The following is a 13,354-nucleotide window of genomic DNA, read 5'->3' as shown; positions in this document are numbered from 1 at the left end:
GCTTCCCAGCTGTTAGAATGGCAGTGACGCTGTTATCCGGTAACCATAGCAATCCATTGCTCATCTGCACACACAGGCTCTGACACTGCCTCCAAACCCACTGAAGCTCAGGTGATGCCCCGGGGTGGTGGCTCTGTACCACTGGGGAAGGCAGGCGTTGCAAGATGCATGTGCTTACATTAAAGGCATTGCTTACACTGTAGAGTGTCCCAGGCATTAACCAAAACAAGAGTAAATAAAGCTTCCAGGACTTGCTTAGTAAACAACAGGCCATCTTCACCAGCTCCTGAACACACCTGGCAGTTCCAGCTGCACACTGGCCTTCTTACTAGGCTTTTCAATTCCCTTAAAAATGATTATTAGGGGGAAAAAAAGTATTTTCAGTAGGTTTTAGGCCACACAAAGGTATTTCAGAGGAGATATTTTGGAATTCCTACAGTCCAAACTTAGGACGCTCAAGCAACAATAAAATATACAGTAATTTTGCTTAAGTGGAAATTTTATGGCTATTCCTATGCTATTTCTCTTGGCTTCTCACCTTGCCACTGATAGCTGTACAGGACCCTTACTAACACATAACTGTTATTAAATAAGTAGCAAATAATTATTAATAACAAATAAGCATCGGACAGTTTCAGTGCAGTGTAGTTAGGTACCGTAACCAGTAAGCAGTAAGTGAAGGAGAAGGCAGAGAGCATTGATTATAGTACAGTGGAATGAAAACATGAAGCTGCATCAATTTTATAAGTGCAGCAGTGCCCCAGTTACAGAGAATCTCCCCTTGGAAGACAGTTGTACTGTGGAGGACAAAAAAAATGAAGAAAAAACTCCAGGAAACAGGACTTCTACTCTCTGGCTTAAGTTATGTAAAGCAAAGAGCCAACATTGCATGCTCTGAAAACTAACCAAGATGAGATGACTCTAAATTTGGGGTTTCTGAACTATTCCACTTCTTGAAAAACAGAATATCAACTACCTTCAGAATTCCCAAGGCTAATTCCATGATATTCACTCCAATCCATGGTCCATTTCATGGTTTGTTTTCCAGCCTTCCTCTCCAGGATCAGCAGTGTTTACAGGAGGACAGGCAGCAGGGAATCATTAGAGCATCAAGAGATCTGCAGATGGCAGCAATGTTTTATGTTCTTCTGTCAACATCCAGGAGGTCTACACAGAGGACCTGAACCTGGGAGAAGGGTGTGCAGCACAACAGTCTGTCCAACATCTTGGTACTGCAATTGGAGTGGTTACCCTCAAAAGCCTGTCTGAGAGTGCGCTGCAGTCCAGCGAGGGAAACAGCAGGACTTTGTGTGGGTGGTATTTGCACACCCTTGTATGTCCATGGACAAAGTCCCAAAGGGAAAAATGAAAAACATACCAGACAACTCAGACTCTGTGTATCTGCAGGAACAGATCTGAACTGTTAAAATGTCTTCCAAATTAATAAAAGGGCTAATAACCAGCCGTTTCAATAGCACCTTTAGGTTGTGGGGCTCAGAGCACTTTACAGAAGGGAGAATCCCTTCCTGAGATTATGATTAATTTTTCATGAATAAGCAAGCTGAAAAAGAAAAGTGACCCACCCCAAGATGCGCAGGAAGGCTCTGATACATAGCTTGCTTCCCAAGCATCTCTTAACCTGTCAAACCCTGCCTCCTGCTGCAGTGCTGATACAGCATGGGACGTGCTGCAGCAGTGCAGACAATTTTTGGTTCTGTCTGGAATACTTAGCAGCTGATGGCTTAAAATATCATCTCTGACTGCAGCAGTTGGGAACCATTCCCACTTACCAGCTCCACATGTGTCAGCTGCTGAGCCAGAGTGTAAGGGTCACTGCAGACGCTCAGGATTTCTCTCTGAATTGACGGAGGTTTACTTTTAAAGGCAACCAGTTTATCAGAGACAGCAGCACTGATCTTGACAATCCCTTCTTGCCCGTGGCTGAGGGTTGCAAGCTTCTGGTTCAGGGTTTGTAAAAGCTGATTCATCTTTTTCCAGTAGGCCTGGAGAGACAGGGCAAAAAAGAAATATGAACCACCCACAGAACTTAACAAAGGAGTGTTTTTATGCTGAATTCTCCCTTCTGAAAAATACTCCTAAGTCAGCAACAGGTTACCATTTTATTTTCAACACGGCTATTTCAGAATAACCAGTTGGCTTAATTACAGTTCTGTGCTCTGGACCAGAGAAGCAGACTGCAGTCAAGAGAAGAGGCAGGCAGTGCTGGTGGGTTGGGCTGGCACTGGTACTCACATATTCCTGCCAACATCAGGATCAGAGGAGAGGTAATGCTACAACACGGGTTACTGCAGCTTTCCGGAGCACAGCAGCATTCAGTACCTACCCTTTATGTCAGCTACATGTTGGCTGAGAACTCTGCTTGTTAGTGGTGCCTAGTCAACTCTTATTTATTAGGAATAAGAAACATTTCTAATGCTCTTCTCTCCATCCTTGTGAGCTGAAAGCAGCACAAGCATGCTGCTACTTGCTACCCAGCTGAAGTGGTGAGCATCGTGTAGCTTTGAGTATTTAACATCCAAAACGTTAATTGCTACTGAAGGAAGCTCATACCGTATTCCAAGCACAGCCATGTGCTCAGCAGGATGATCATTACTAAGTTGCTCAGGTTGTTCTCGGCGCTGGAGCAGCCCTTTGCAGACTGCACGGAGCTGCTGGCCAGGGAGGATGGGCAGAAATAAACGCCTCCAACTCTTCACGACTGACAGATGCAGATATCATAAAACTGAGACAACTGGTGGATGGGCTCTAAAGACATGGATTAATTGGAAACATCCTTGGGCAAAAGCCTCACACAGAGCGTGAAGCATACCCTGGCTGAGGAACACAGCCTCATGGGCCTTCCCAGCCAGAGAAAGGAGCATCAGGCATGGGTGCAATGGGTGCTTGCTCAGTTTCAAAGAGCATGGTCACTTGGGAAGACAGTTTGCAAGCTAGCCTACTACCAGCTCCTCTTCCAGCACAAAGACATACAGTGGAAAGATCCTCTGTCTGCTCACAAGTGGAGTAACTCCTCACCCCCCATCCAAACACCAAGTTGCCAGTAACATCAGTTTGTAATCTATCAGTGTGACAGAGCCTGCAAGGAGCCTTTCCGTCACATCTGTACTGCACAGCAGCTGTACACCCTGGCACCCTCCACACAGTCCTCATCATCACAAGAGGGACTTGGCTGCATTGTGCCTTCCCACAAAGGCCAGCACACACCTGTGTCACACCCCAAGTGGGACGCAGCCCAAGTGAAGTCTTGGGAAGTACTCCTGAATCCCATGGTTGAGATCCAGCCTTTGTCTTCCTCAGAGTTTTGTAGACTGCGGACAGTTTCCAGTGTTAGGCATTGACAGCACTCACGTTTTAAGTGTTCAAGGTACCAGAAGCCAGAGTCAGTGCTCTTCTCGCCTACACAGGATCCCGTCCGCACACTGGAAGCAGCATCTCCTGCTACTTCTGAGTGAAGAATAACATGCTGACATGTACCGTTTCCATTACAGACTGAGGCTGGAAACCTTGAGAACAACCCAAGTGTTTTAACTTTTGTTGCAATACTTTATAAATTTCATACAGTTTTTTTCTAGCAGAAGGTTTCACGTTGCTGAGGAGCCTCTCTTTTCACTCAAGGAAGAGGCTCTCTTGAGCTGGGCTGGAACATCTGCCATGTAAGCAGGATGTAGTCAGGCTTTTTTGCAAAATAGCACTGGGAAGTCTGAAATGAAACAAGCACCTAGAAGGCAGGAGGGACTTGTCTTGGAGAATGGCAACACATGTTCTATTTGGAAGCAAATCACACAGGAGTAGTGAAAATTTAGTGAGGAAGACGTAAAAATAAGTAACTGAAATATTTTTTAGAAAATAAGAAAATGTTATTTCAGTTTTCATCTGTTCCTGATGTATACTAGCTCCAAGGAAGAGAGACTAGCATTCTTCATGTAAAGCCTCACTCAGACAGATGGTCACACTTCTGGTTCACAAAGAATGCCCTGGACCCAAACTACTAACCGCCATCTAAGTATTTCTCCGGTTTACATCCAGGTGTGTTTGCAAATTTCAGCACAGTTTATGAAGCTCTATGAACAGAATGTTATTTTTTTAGTAGAAACTCAAATAGTGACGTATTTGCTATTTTGTGAACATATTTTGTAAACAGGGGAATTAATTTCGGGGGTGGGGGTGGCCACAGCACTGAAATCCATGTTTCCTACTGAATGTAAAACATTTGCCAAAAAACTTTTAGCTGAAAATCCAGTTCTCTTTCAAAAAGGAGTTTGGATGAGAAATCTTGGACCAGCAATGTCTGCGCATTATCAAATTTTTCACTGTTCGGATGAAAAGCCAAAAAGCAGCACAAAATCGCTTGAAAGACATGCATATTAGCCAGTCTTTCAAGAAATCCTTTACCAAGAGATCTAGTTTCACCTAGTTTTGTAGGGAATATGGCACAAAAATACAGATATGTCTATATCTCAGTAAATACAGTAAACAAAGACTCAGGTAAGCCAACCACCTAATAAAGAATGAAATGAGACACACTTAATGGACACAAAAAAATCATGCAGAAATTAGTGCTCTTGAAGAGACTCACTGAAAATGGGTTGGATGCACCCTTGCCTAGAAAGCTTTTCTCTGTGTGTTGGGGGAGAAATAATAATAAAAATATAATCCTGCCTTTACCCTTTTAAAAGCATTTCCTGCCTTCTTTAAACTATGCTCACTAACCGAAAACAACATTGTTCATTACCTTCAACATGCTGGTAATTATCTTGCCACAAAGTGACCCCCCATTGTACAAGGGCTGCATGCTGGACTCTATCAACCGTTTTCATTTCATTGCCACATTAACAGTCGAAAGGAGCACACTACTGTTTAATATTTAAAGAAAATGTTTCGTTCTTAACTGGGAAAGTTCCTCTGAAGACAGCAGGCCTCAGCAGGTGGCTTAGGAGCTCAAATTTTAATTAAAATTTCTAACTCTAAATGCAAATCACAGCACTTACTAAGAAATGCTTCTCAGCATGGACACCTTTATAAGCACATCACAGAGCCTTTAGAAAGTGGACTCTACAAAGGACAGGAGCATACACTGCAGAGGAAAATCCTGCATTGACCTACATGGACTAGATGACCTCACAAATCTTTCAATCTTTCATTTCTGGGATTCACAATGGGAACAACTTTCCTCCAAACAACTTCGAGGCACCACCACTCTTTTGTGCTGTCCCTTAAAGAAGGAAATTTGCATTTGTAGGATATGAGCTGTTTCTTAAATTAATTATTGATTTTGCTCAGGCACAATCACTTGCAATTACAGTGCCTAGTAATATTTGAAAAACAATGATTTTAACCTAATCTAGTCTGAGGCCCCCCAGGGCACCCATAAGCATTGGTACACAGCTATGCATGCTCAAGAGCAAATGTGTGCAGCGCTTGCTCAGGTTAGGCAAATAACCTATTGCTTTGCATGCAAAAAGTGGGTATTTAGCATTTATGGCTCTTCACTGGGACAGCTACTGCTTTCAAAGAGCACCTGCAAACCCCCTGTTCTCTACCCTTTTGGCGGGTTCCTTCTTTCCAGTGGACACGTGGTGGGTCTGTATGTGTTTCTCTCACTTCAGATGCTGAAGGGCTGCAAGGTGCCTTTCTTGGTGGTTGGCAGGGGCACGCTCATTGCCTCTTCCCCTTGAGGGAGAAGTTTTACTGTCTGATCAATGGAATTGAGGCCACCTTGTCTCTTGTCTTACCTCCACCAACGTGTCACACAGCTTCCCCGTCCCAGCCCTTCCCAGCCCAGCCAGCCGATCCCTATCAGCCTACAGCTACCCAAAGCTGCCAGCCGTGATGCCAGCACAGCCCAAGAGCAGCTGTTTCCATTTCTCTTTTGTTTCATGTGGGTAGGAGCATCCAATTTAATTTTCCTTGTGCTGCAACCCTGCTAATTCCTTCTCTCTTCCCTCCACCCCTCTCTTTCTCAGCCTCATGGGTATGTGCTTTTTGTCCTACTGAATTGCACCCATCTGTGACCTGAAGCCAGGCCTTGATATAGCCAATGGAAATGAATTCTCCCACATCCCATGGTTAACCTAGAACTAATTAGAGACTCTCTATGTACAATTTGCTCTTACCCTTATTATTTTTGTGGACTTTGTAGCATTTTTAATGTTTCTGAATTAATTTATGGGGTTCATCCACCTGAATTTGGAAGCAGGTCTCCCATAGACTCCATTCACTCTGTCCTACCCTGCCACACACAAGGCTCACACATTTGAACACCAAGACCATACAGCCACCTAGAGTGATTTTCTGCCAGCAGGTGACACACCACTGTCTCTGCCATTTTCATGCTCCCAGAGAAGCTACATGTTCATAAATGTATTTTCTTTAAATGTAAGGACTGTCCCTTGCTACGTCACCATGTCAGCCAAACAGGCTGGATTCAAGAGGAGCTATCTCATCCCACAGATCCAGTGAACCTGACGGGGATTCCAGTGGCACCAGTCAAACCGTGATCAGGGTCTGCTGCTCTGCGCCTCCTGCCTGGGTCCCTGCTTGCTCAAGCATAGGGCCAGTGAACTCCTTCACGCAGGACAGGAAGGAATAAGCCAAACCCTTGTCAGACTGACTAATGAAAAAGATGACAAAACACAAAGATTGTTTCAAAAAAATTACCAGGATGAAGACATGTATGGAAGTAATGGAAAATTAGATTTTGGCATAGGTGATGAGGGACATAAATAAATGGAGAAGGTGAGACAAGAAAGGACCATAAATGCCCTTGGAGAAAGGAAGCTTTCACCAGGTACCTTCAGGCACTGATGAGCCTTTTTAGCTCCCCAGTGCAATCACTTGACAACTGGCTGCTTGCTCCACTCCTCATTCACTACAGCAAACATCCTGGAGCGCTCCTTGAGCCACTGCTCCGCCAGGATGACTGGTCTCGGGTCATGAAACTTCACTCCTCTGCTAGGCTATAACTTGGGAGATGACAGCCCTGTTGCTATTTGAGTTGTGACCACCACATTCGGTCTATACTATGCCTTCAGCTCTTCCATCTGTAAGACGCGGATATTATTATCTTACAATTCAACGTGCAGTAGGATAAATTCCGCTGATCACTCCAATGCGTCCCCCTGTCACTGCCATAGGAGCACCTAAACTGAGAGATGTGGCTTTCAGGGAAGCTACTTCAGGTTTTAACTGTTAAAGGAGAAAAAAACCCCTGTGAGACTGTTGAAGAAGAGGCGTGGAATAGAACGTGGCAAAAGGAAGATCCAAGTGGGAAAACGAACTTAACATCTCCATGCAACAGCCCAGGTCAGGCGGCCTCACCTCATCACATGGGGCTATCCTGTGAATCATGTCTTTCAGATGGCCAATCATCCGCTCTTCCTGAAAGTCATACGGGAATGTCTCTGTCCACTCTGTCAGCAACTGTAAGATTTTGGGTCCAAATTTTCTGATCCGAGCCTGAAATGGAAACCAGAATGATAGGTAGAAATTGAAACACATTTACTCATTAAAGTCTCCCAGTACATATGTACGTCACTGAAAATGGGGCCAGATTTTCAAAGAAGGCACTTATGGTTGCACCTGCAAAATCTGCACACATGCAAACAAAGAGTGTGGTGCACAAGTGGTACAATTTGGCATGCAAAATATACCAGAACTTAGATGCATGCACAACTGTCTGTTTTACATGCAGATTTAAGTATTCTGCACATGCAATTGGCCAGTTTACGGCTGGATGGACATTTTGTTGGTGCAACCTTTATACCTTTTTTAAAAACATCTGGCCTTTTTGCTGATTTGAACCATATGTTCTTCCTTTTGTACTTACAACCCTCCTATATTTTCATCCTTCTCTGAAAAATAGATTGGAATGTATTTCTTGACCAACAAGGAGACATTTTTTTTGCTTCTTTGCTTTCTGGCTGTATGAAAAAACTGCTTAGAGACCAGGGGCAGATGTAACGTGAGGAAGAAAAGATGGACAAAACACCAGCATTTCAGTCCCTTTACCTGGGCTACTGATAATGTTGCTCTCTTCCCACATGAGCTCAAGGTCGTGACAGGACAAGGGCACCCACTCACATAACACACAGCTGATTGCCCACTTTACTTTTGGTGTAGATTTATCTGAGGATGCCGCAGTGCGAATAGTCAAGAAGATATGGGGCAAGGAGGGATATGTGGGGAACAGCACACCCGGTGCATTAGTGTTATCTCAAAGGACGGCCTGTGTAGCTGCTTCCAAAGCTTTTATCCTCCGTTATCCAAGAACATGTGAAAAGGAAATTGCGTTAAACAACAAACTGCATTTTTATTTACAGAAAACACAGACCAAAACAAACAGCTTTCTTCTGCATCCTACGTACTGTAGCTAAAGTGTACCCTGTAATCAGGAAAAATTATACTCTTGAGCTCCACAGCTCTCTGCTTTTCAACCAAGGTGGTTAAAATGTGTATTTCAGCTTTCCACCAACAACAGGTTGCAATGAACCACATCTCTAAAAATAACTGCTGTCAGCTAGCATTAAGCTCATGCTCAAAGACCAGCAGGTGGCTGCTAAAGGGAAAGCTTTATTGGAAACTACAAAGGTCTGGGGAGACATTTGCTCCAGCTGTGTAAACTGCTATTAAGAATTGAAGGAGAGGACTTTGTGCACGTCACAGGACACAGGCAATGGGAGGTCATTTGCGTGCAAGGTTTCAAAGTCAGCCCCACTCTCAGGAACACAAAATCAGCTGTGTCCCACCAACTCTGCGTTACTACAGGCCAGTCCAAAATGCAGATTCACTTCAGGCGAACAGAGAGATCTTCATAAAAATACAGTATTTCTCATTTCTTGCAAAGTTCAATGAGCAACAAAACTTCACAATGCCCACATTTTAATCCTCCTAAACTTGCATCCGTTGCGGCATCAGAGAGCAGAACTCAGAAAAAACCTCAGAAAAATTGTTTTGTATGGTGCATCTCATACAGATATTTCTATTAACACCAATGTATGGGCGACCCAAGCACCAGATTTCTAAGCAGTCTGGCTGATCGCTCTCCATAGTGAAGTGGAGCTCCTGTTACTCATGCAACCAGTTGCCTAGGCAAAAACAAGCACGTGTGTTCAGGTGTTGGTGATTCAGTATTTGATGCCAAAAACAGTGTTTCAAAGCTTGAAAGGCTGATCCTGAGACTAATATCAGAATTTGGGGTTTTTTTGAAAGTTGCAACTATCGCACACTCTTCTCCCCTCCACTGCACTGAAGGTGCATCTCCTGCTCCAGTAGGATAGGTCTTCATCAGTGCACCGAGGAGAGCTTGGGTGGAATCCCGCACTGAATAGGATCCAGTGGGATCCATCTCCACCACGCTGTCTGTGGGACTGCCAGAGGATGCACATGTGTTGTTACACACATTATCAGTCTGCACAGTCCCTAGGGCAAAACAGGAGGAGTGCCGACACAGGAACAGCTTGGATTTTCTCATTCTGTTGGCTTGTCACAGCCTCACTACTGCTTTAGCTCATTCCTGGTGTGCCAGACAGCGCCGCTCTGCAGCACGGCTGTGCGGACGATCTGTCAGTGCCGGCAACGGGAGGTTAGTGGGGAGCTGCATGCTGTTACGTAGCGTTCAAACTGACAGGTAACGCCAAGAGGAAATATTACTGTACCAGAAGCAAGGAAGCAAAAGGGCAGACGCATTAAGTAAAAATGGGAGAGTGGGGTGTCGACATCTGCAATTCAGTGTGTGAGGTTTACATCCTACCTCCTTGCATCCCGCACGCTTCATCAGAGCCTTAAAGAAGTTAAGAAGGAAAGTCACCTGGGAAGACTGAGACAGGGGGAAAGGTAAAATTAGAAGAAGATTTGAAATCACTAGTGCTTGGAGCATTGCTCTTGGACATGGATACTAGGATGTGCCAATGTCAGGATCTCAGCGGCAACTGTCATCCTTTACCGGAAAGTTTCATTCAATCCAAAGGGAGATAAAGGACACACACCAGAGCCCCAGAATTCTCTGCCCATCGAAAATACATCACATTTTTCTGCTGTAAAGATAAACTAACCTTGTCCAGCACAGGGTCATCCAGCCGCTGCTGCTCAATGCACTTGAGGCAAACTCGGGACAAAAGCTCATGGGGTTCAATGAAGAGTCTGGAACTCAGCAGGAATGTAAAGATATAGGCTTTCTGCAGGAGAAAGACAAGGAGACCTGCTGTAAGCAGCCACACAGTGGGTAATATTGGCCATAAAAGCCCCAAACTCCATGGTTTTTGCATTTCCACCGGGATAGACCTTTACTTCTAAAAGACATAAGCACTCCGGACCCTGAAAATGGAACTGCCTACAGTGGGTGCAGCAGCAGCACAACTAACAGACAGCACAACTAGGGGTGCACAGAGGCCAGTGAAAGCTAAATGTGTAGACACTCAGGCATCTCTGTGTTGTACCAGGTTGTGAGCTGCAGACGCCCCCAGATTGGTCACATCTTGCTATTGCCCTGCAGGTCTCACCCAGCCTGTTTTAAGAAATATTTCATTTATTCTACTATCTCCCCAAAATTCACTTCTATCAGCCAAGCCATATGATATGCAGTCCCACATCTGTGAAGCTGTGGGAAGCAGGCCTGTTGGATAAATCCTTGGATTATTTAAAGTATTCCAGCAGTGAATTTAAAATATATGCACGAATCCTCAGTTGTTTGCATCCTAACCCCTCCTGGCACCTGAATTATCTTCTTTCCCCCAGACCTAGCCCTGCTCCCGAGCAGCAGGTCCAATATTACATATCATACGTTGCTTAATGAAAATCTCACAGCCTAATCTGTCCATTACCTATTTTTATGGCCTTTCTGTTCTTTTTTTTAATTGATATACTTCTTTAGTACTTATTTTTAGCTGATCAGAAACTGAGCTGTGGGTTATTTAAAACATGCTGTCTGCTCTGCATTGATAACTTTTATAGTCTTCTAAACTGCCCAGAAGTCAATGCCACCCTGTGCTTTGAAATACAAACCTTTCCATAGAGATATATTAGCACTTAGAAGTCTTCCAGCCAAACTCCATCCTGAATTCCCCTCAGGATGTGCAAAATCCAGTGAAGTCAATGGCTTGCAGGACCATAAACCTGCTGCCAGTGCAGATCCTCACACTGTTGGTGAAGAAACGCTGAATATTCACTGACGGAGCAAGGATTAGAATCTGGACTGTGTTGTTCAGTGACTGCAAAGTTGGTGTGAATAAACCCCAGGTAAATTATGAACCCACCAGAAGGATCATCTCTGTTGTCACTGAGGGAACGCTTTGTACACAGACAAACCTGGATGAATGCAGCAGCCACTGCAATTCAGCCAATTTAATGCCAGTTCATTCCTGAAGTTTTTTGCTTCAGTCTTCATCTAAACCTCTCTGGGATATGCTGCTAGTTTTGATGTGCTCCGACTGCTATACCACTAATTCATCACCACCACAGCTTCCCCTCTCCCCTACCCCATTCTCTTATTTAAAGGCAGTATCAACGTTGGGATCTGCTTTTTCATGGGAACAATTATAGAGCAGTGAAACAGCAGTTAAAGCAATGCATCAATTTACCAAGCTTTAATTGTATGCAGCTTTTAAATTAGCCCTCAATTCAAAATTTAACAAATTTGCACTTTTGCATAAAGTGCTGCCCCGATTCATCAAAATTAAACTGTTTATTACACTGTGAATTGCTTACTTCAGGGTAGTAATCAGTGGTAGGTATCAGATGCTGGATTAGAGCATCCAGAGATGCTGAGGTAAGGTTTCCATCCTGGAAGATCATTCCTCCTTGTTCGTCTTCTTTTGAAGTATGTAGATGAGGGCTGAAGCCACATTGGGTAAACATACTGGTAGAACTCAGCGTTTGGGGCATGCCTTCCTACAACACAGAAACACCTGTATTAGGGACAAAAGCCACCAGATTCACAGCCACATCTGTCTTCTGGTTGATACGAAAAACACAAGCCACTAATGAGAGTTTCCTGTTCACAAAAATAACATGATCCCTTCATTATAACCTCTTTCATTGTTGTCATTGGCCGGTCATGCTTGTGATGGGAAATACACAGGAAAATGGGATGTTTTGATTTATGCGTTTGGGCCAGAAAGTGTTGACAGCCACTTTGGGCTCCCACCCCAATCAACAGTGTCTGTGATGATTCCCTTTTTGCTGCCATTCCTTGTCACTCCCACACTGAAGAGGCAAGATACTTGGGAACTGAATTCAGCAGGTTCCTGAGCAGAACACAACTGTTCGTTTGAACCTCTGCCCGCCTGAGAACGAGGCAGGGAGAATTTAGGGTGACAGAGGAAGAGAAAAGGGGTGTCACCTAAGGCTTGCTCAGGATGGACCCTGAGAAATGCTCTGTGGCTCCCGTGGGACAGGAGAGCTGTCAGTGAGCGAGGAGGTAGAAGCAGGACCAGAAGACAACTGGGGGAGGATGGAAAAATGAAGGGAGTTGGAGGGAACAGAGAAGATAGGAGGAGATGAAGAAGAGATTAAAGAGCAAGGAAAAGTGAGGAAGAGGGAGAAGGCAGACACCTGCACTATTTTTGGAGCGTGAAGTTAGTCAGTCCTAGATCTATACTTAGGTACTAAATAAATGTTTCAAAAAGAGCCTGAACATTCATCAACTTCACCAGAGATGCAGAGTCCTCAGCACCTTTGAAAGGAAGCCAGGCACGTAGCCCAGTTTCAAGCTCCCTGTATTTCAGTTCTCTGGGCTCTTCAGGTTGCATTCTAGGCTCCATCTCAATTTTGGGGCTTACAATCAGCTTTAAATGTTTCTTCTACTAAGAAAAGTTGTTTTGTTCCTGAATTGGTGCAGAGGGACGACAGATTTTGCCCTGAGGGCTTTCAAGCATCTCCAGCTGCTTCCAAAATCCATCCTGGAAGCTGCTCTGCTCTCAGCTAGAGGCAGCATTATAGGACGTGGACTGGTAAACGGACAGTGCATGCTCACTCCCAGGTCAGCAAATGCATCATCCAGAGCAAGGGACCCCATTACCTGACTATTTGCTTCTAAATATGATTTTACTTAGTGTAAGGGAGGGTGGGGAAAGAGATGATGGAAAGGAAGAGTCCTAGAGCCAACCCCTACTCCCCTGAGCAGCTACAAAACTCCCAGGACTCCAGCTCTCCCTCCTGAGCATAGCCTCCGCTGGAAGAGCAAGATCTGCACCCTGCAGCCTGCTGAGCTGGCACCGACCTCCCACGCAGGAAGGTGCTGGGCCACAGGCAGCCTGCTGGTGCTCAGTCACAAGCAGCCAGCAGATACACCTGACTTTTAAATATATTTCTCTGCCCTTTTCTGTATCCTGTTCCATCC

The 13,354-nt window shown here is 44.7% G+C and overlaps 1 protein-coding gene across 1 annotated transcript in view; it reads right to left on the bottom strand.

The window, feature by feature from the left end:
- The window catches only part of RASGEF1C (RasGEF domain family member 1C), an 80,800-nt gene that overhangs the window by 21,882 nt on the left and 45,564 nt on the right, over positions 1-13,354 (bottom strand). Inside the window, exons 2-5 of the mRNA XM_056349789.1 lie at positions 11,722-11,904; positions 10,071-10,193; positions 7,339-7,476; positions 1,791-2,003 (exon numbers count right to left, since the gene is read on the bottom strand). Coding sequence (XP_056205764.1) covers positions 1,791-2,003; positions 7,339-7,476; positions 10,071-10,193; positions 11,722-11,898 — 651 coding nt within the window. The 5' untranslated portion in view covers positions 11,899-11,904. The remainder of the gene's footprint in view (positions 1-1,790; positions 2,004-7,338; positions 7,477-10,070; positions 10,194-11,721; positions 11,905-13,354) is intronic.

The sequence above is a fragment of the Falco biarmicus genome, chromosome 8 (assembly GCF_023638135.1).
Source record: "Falco biarmicus isolate bFalBia1 chromosome 8, bFalBia1.pri, whole genome shotgun sequence".
NCBI classification, from domain to species: Eukaryota; Metazoa; Chordata; class Aves; order Falconiformes; family Falconidae; genus Falco; species Falco biarmicus.
Note: the sequence above shows the minus strand (reverse complement) of the source record. Positions and strands in the feature narration are given on the sequence as shown.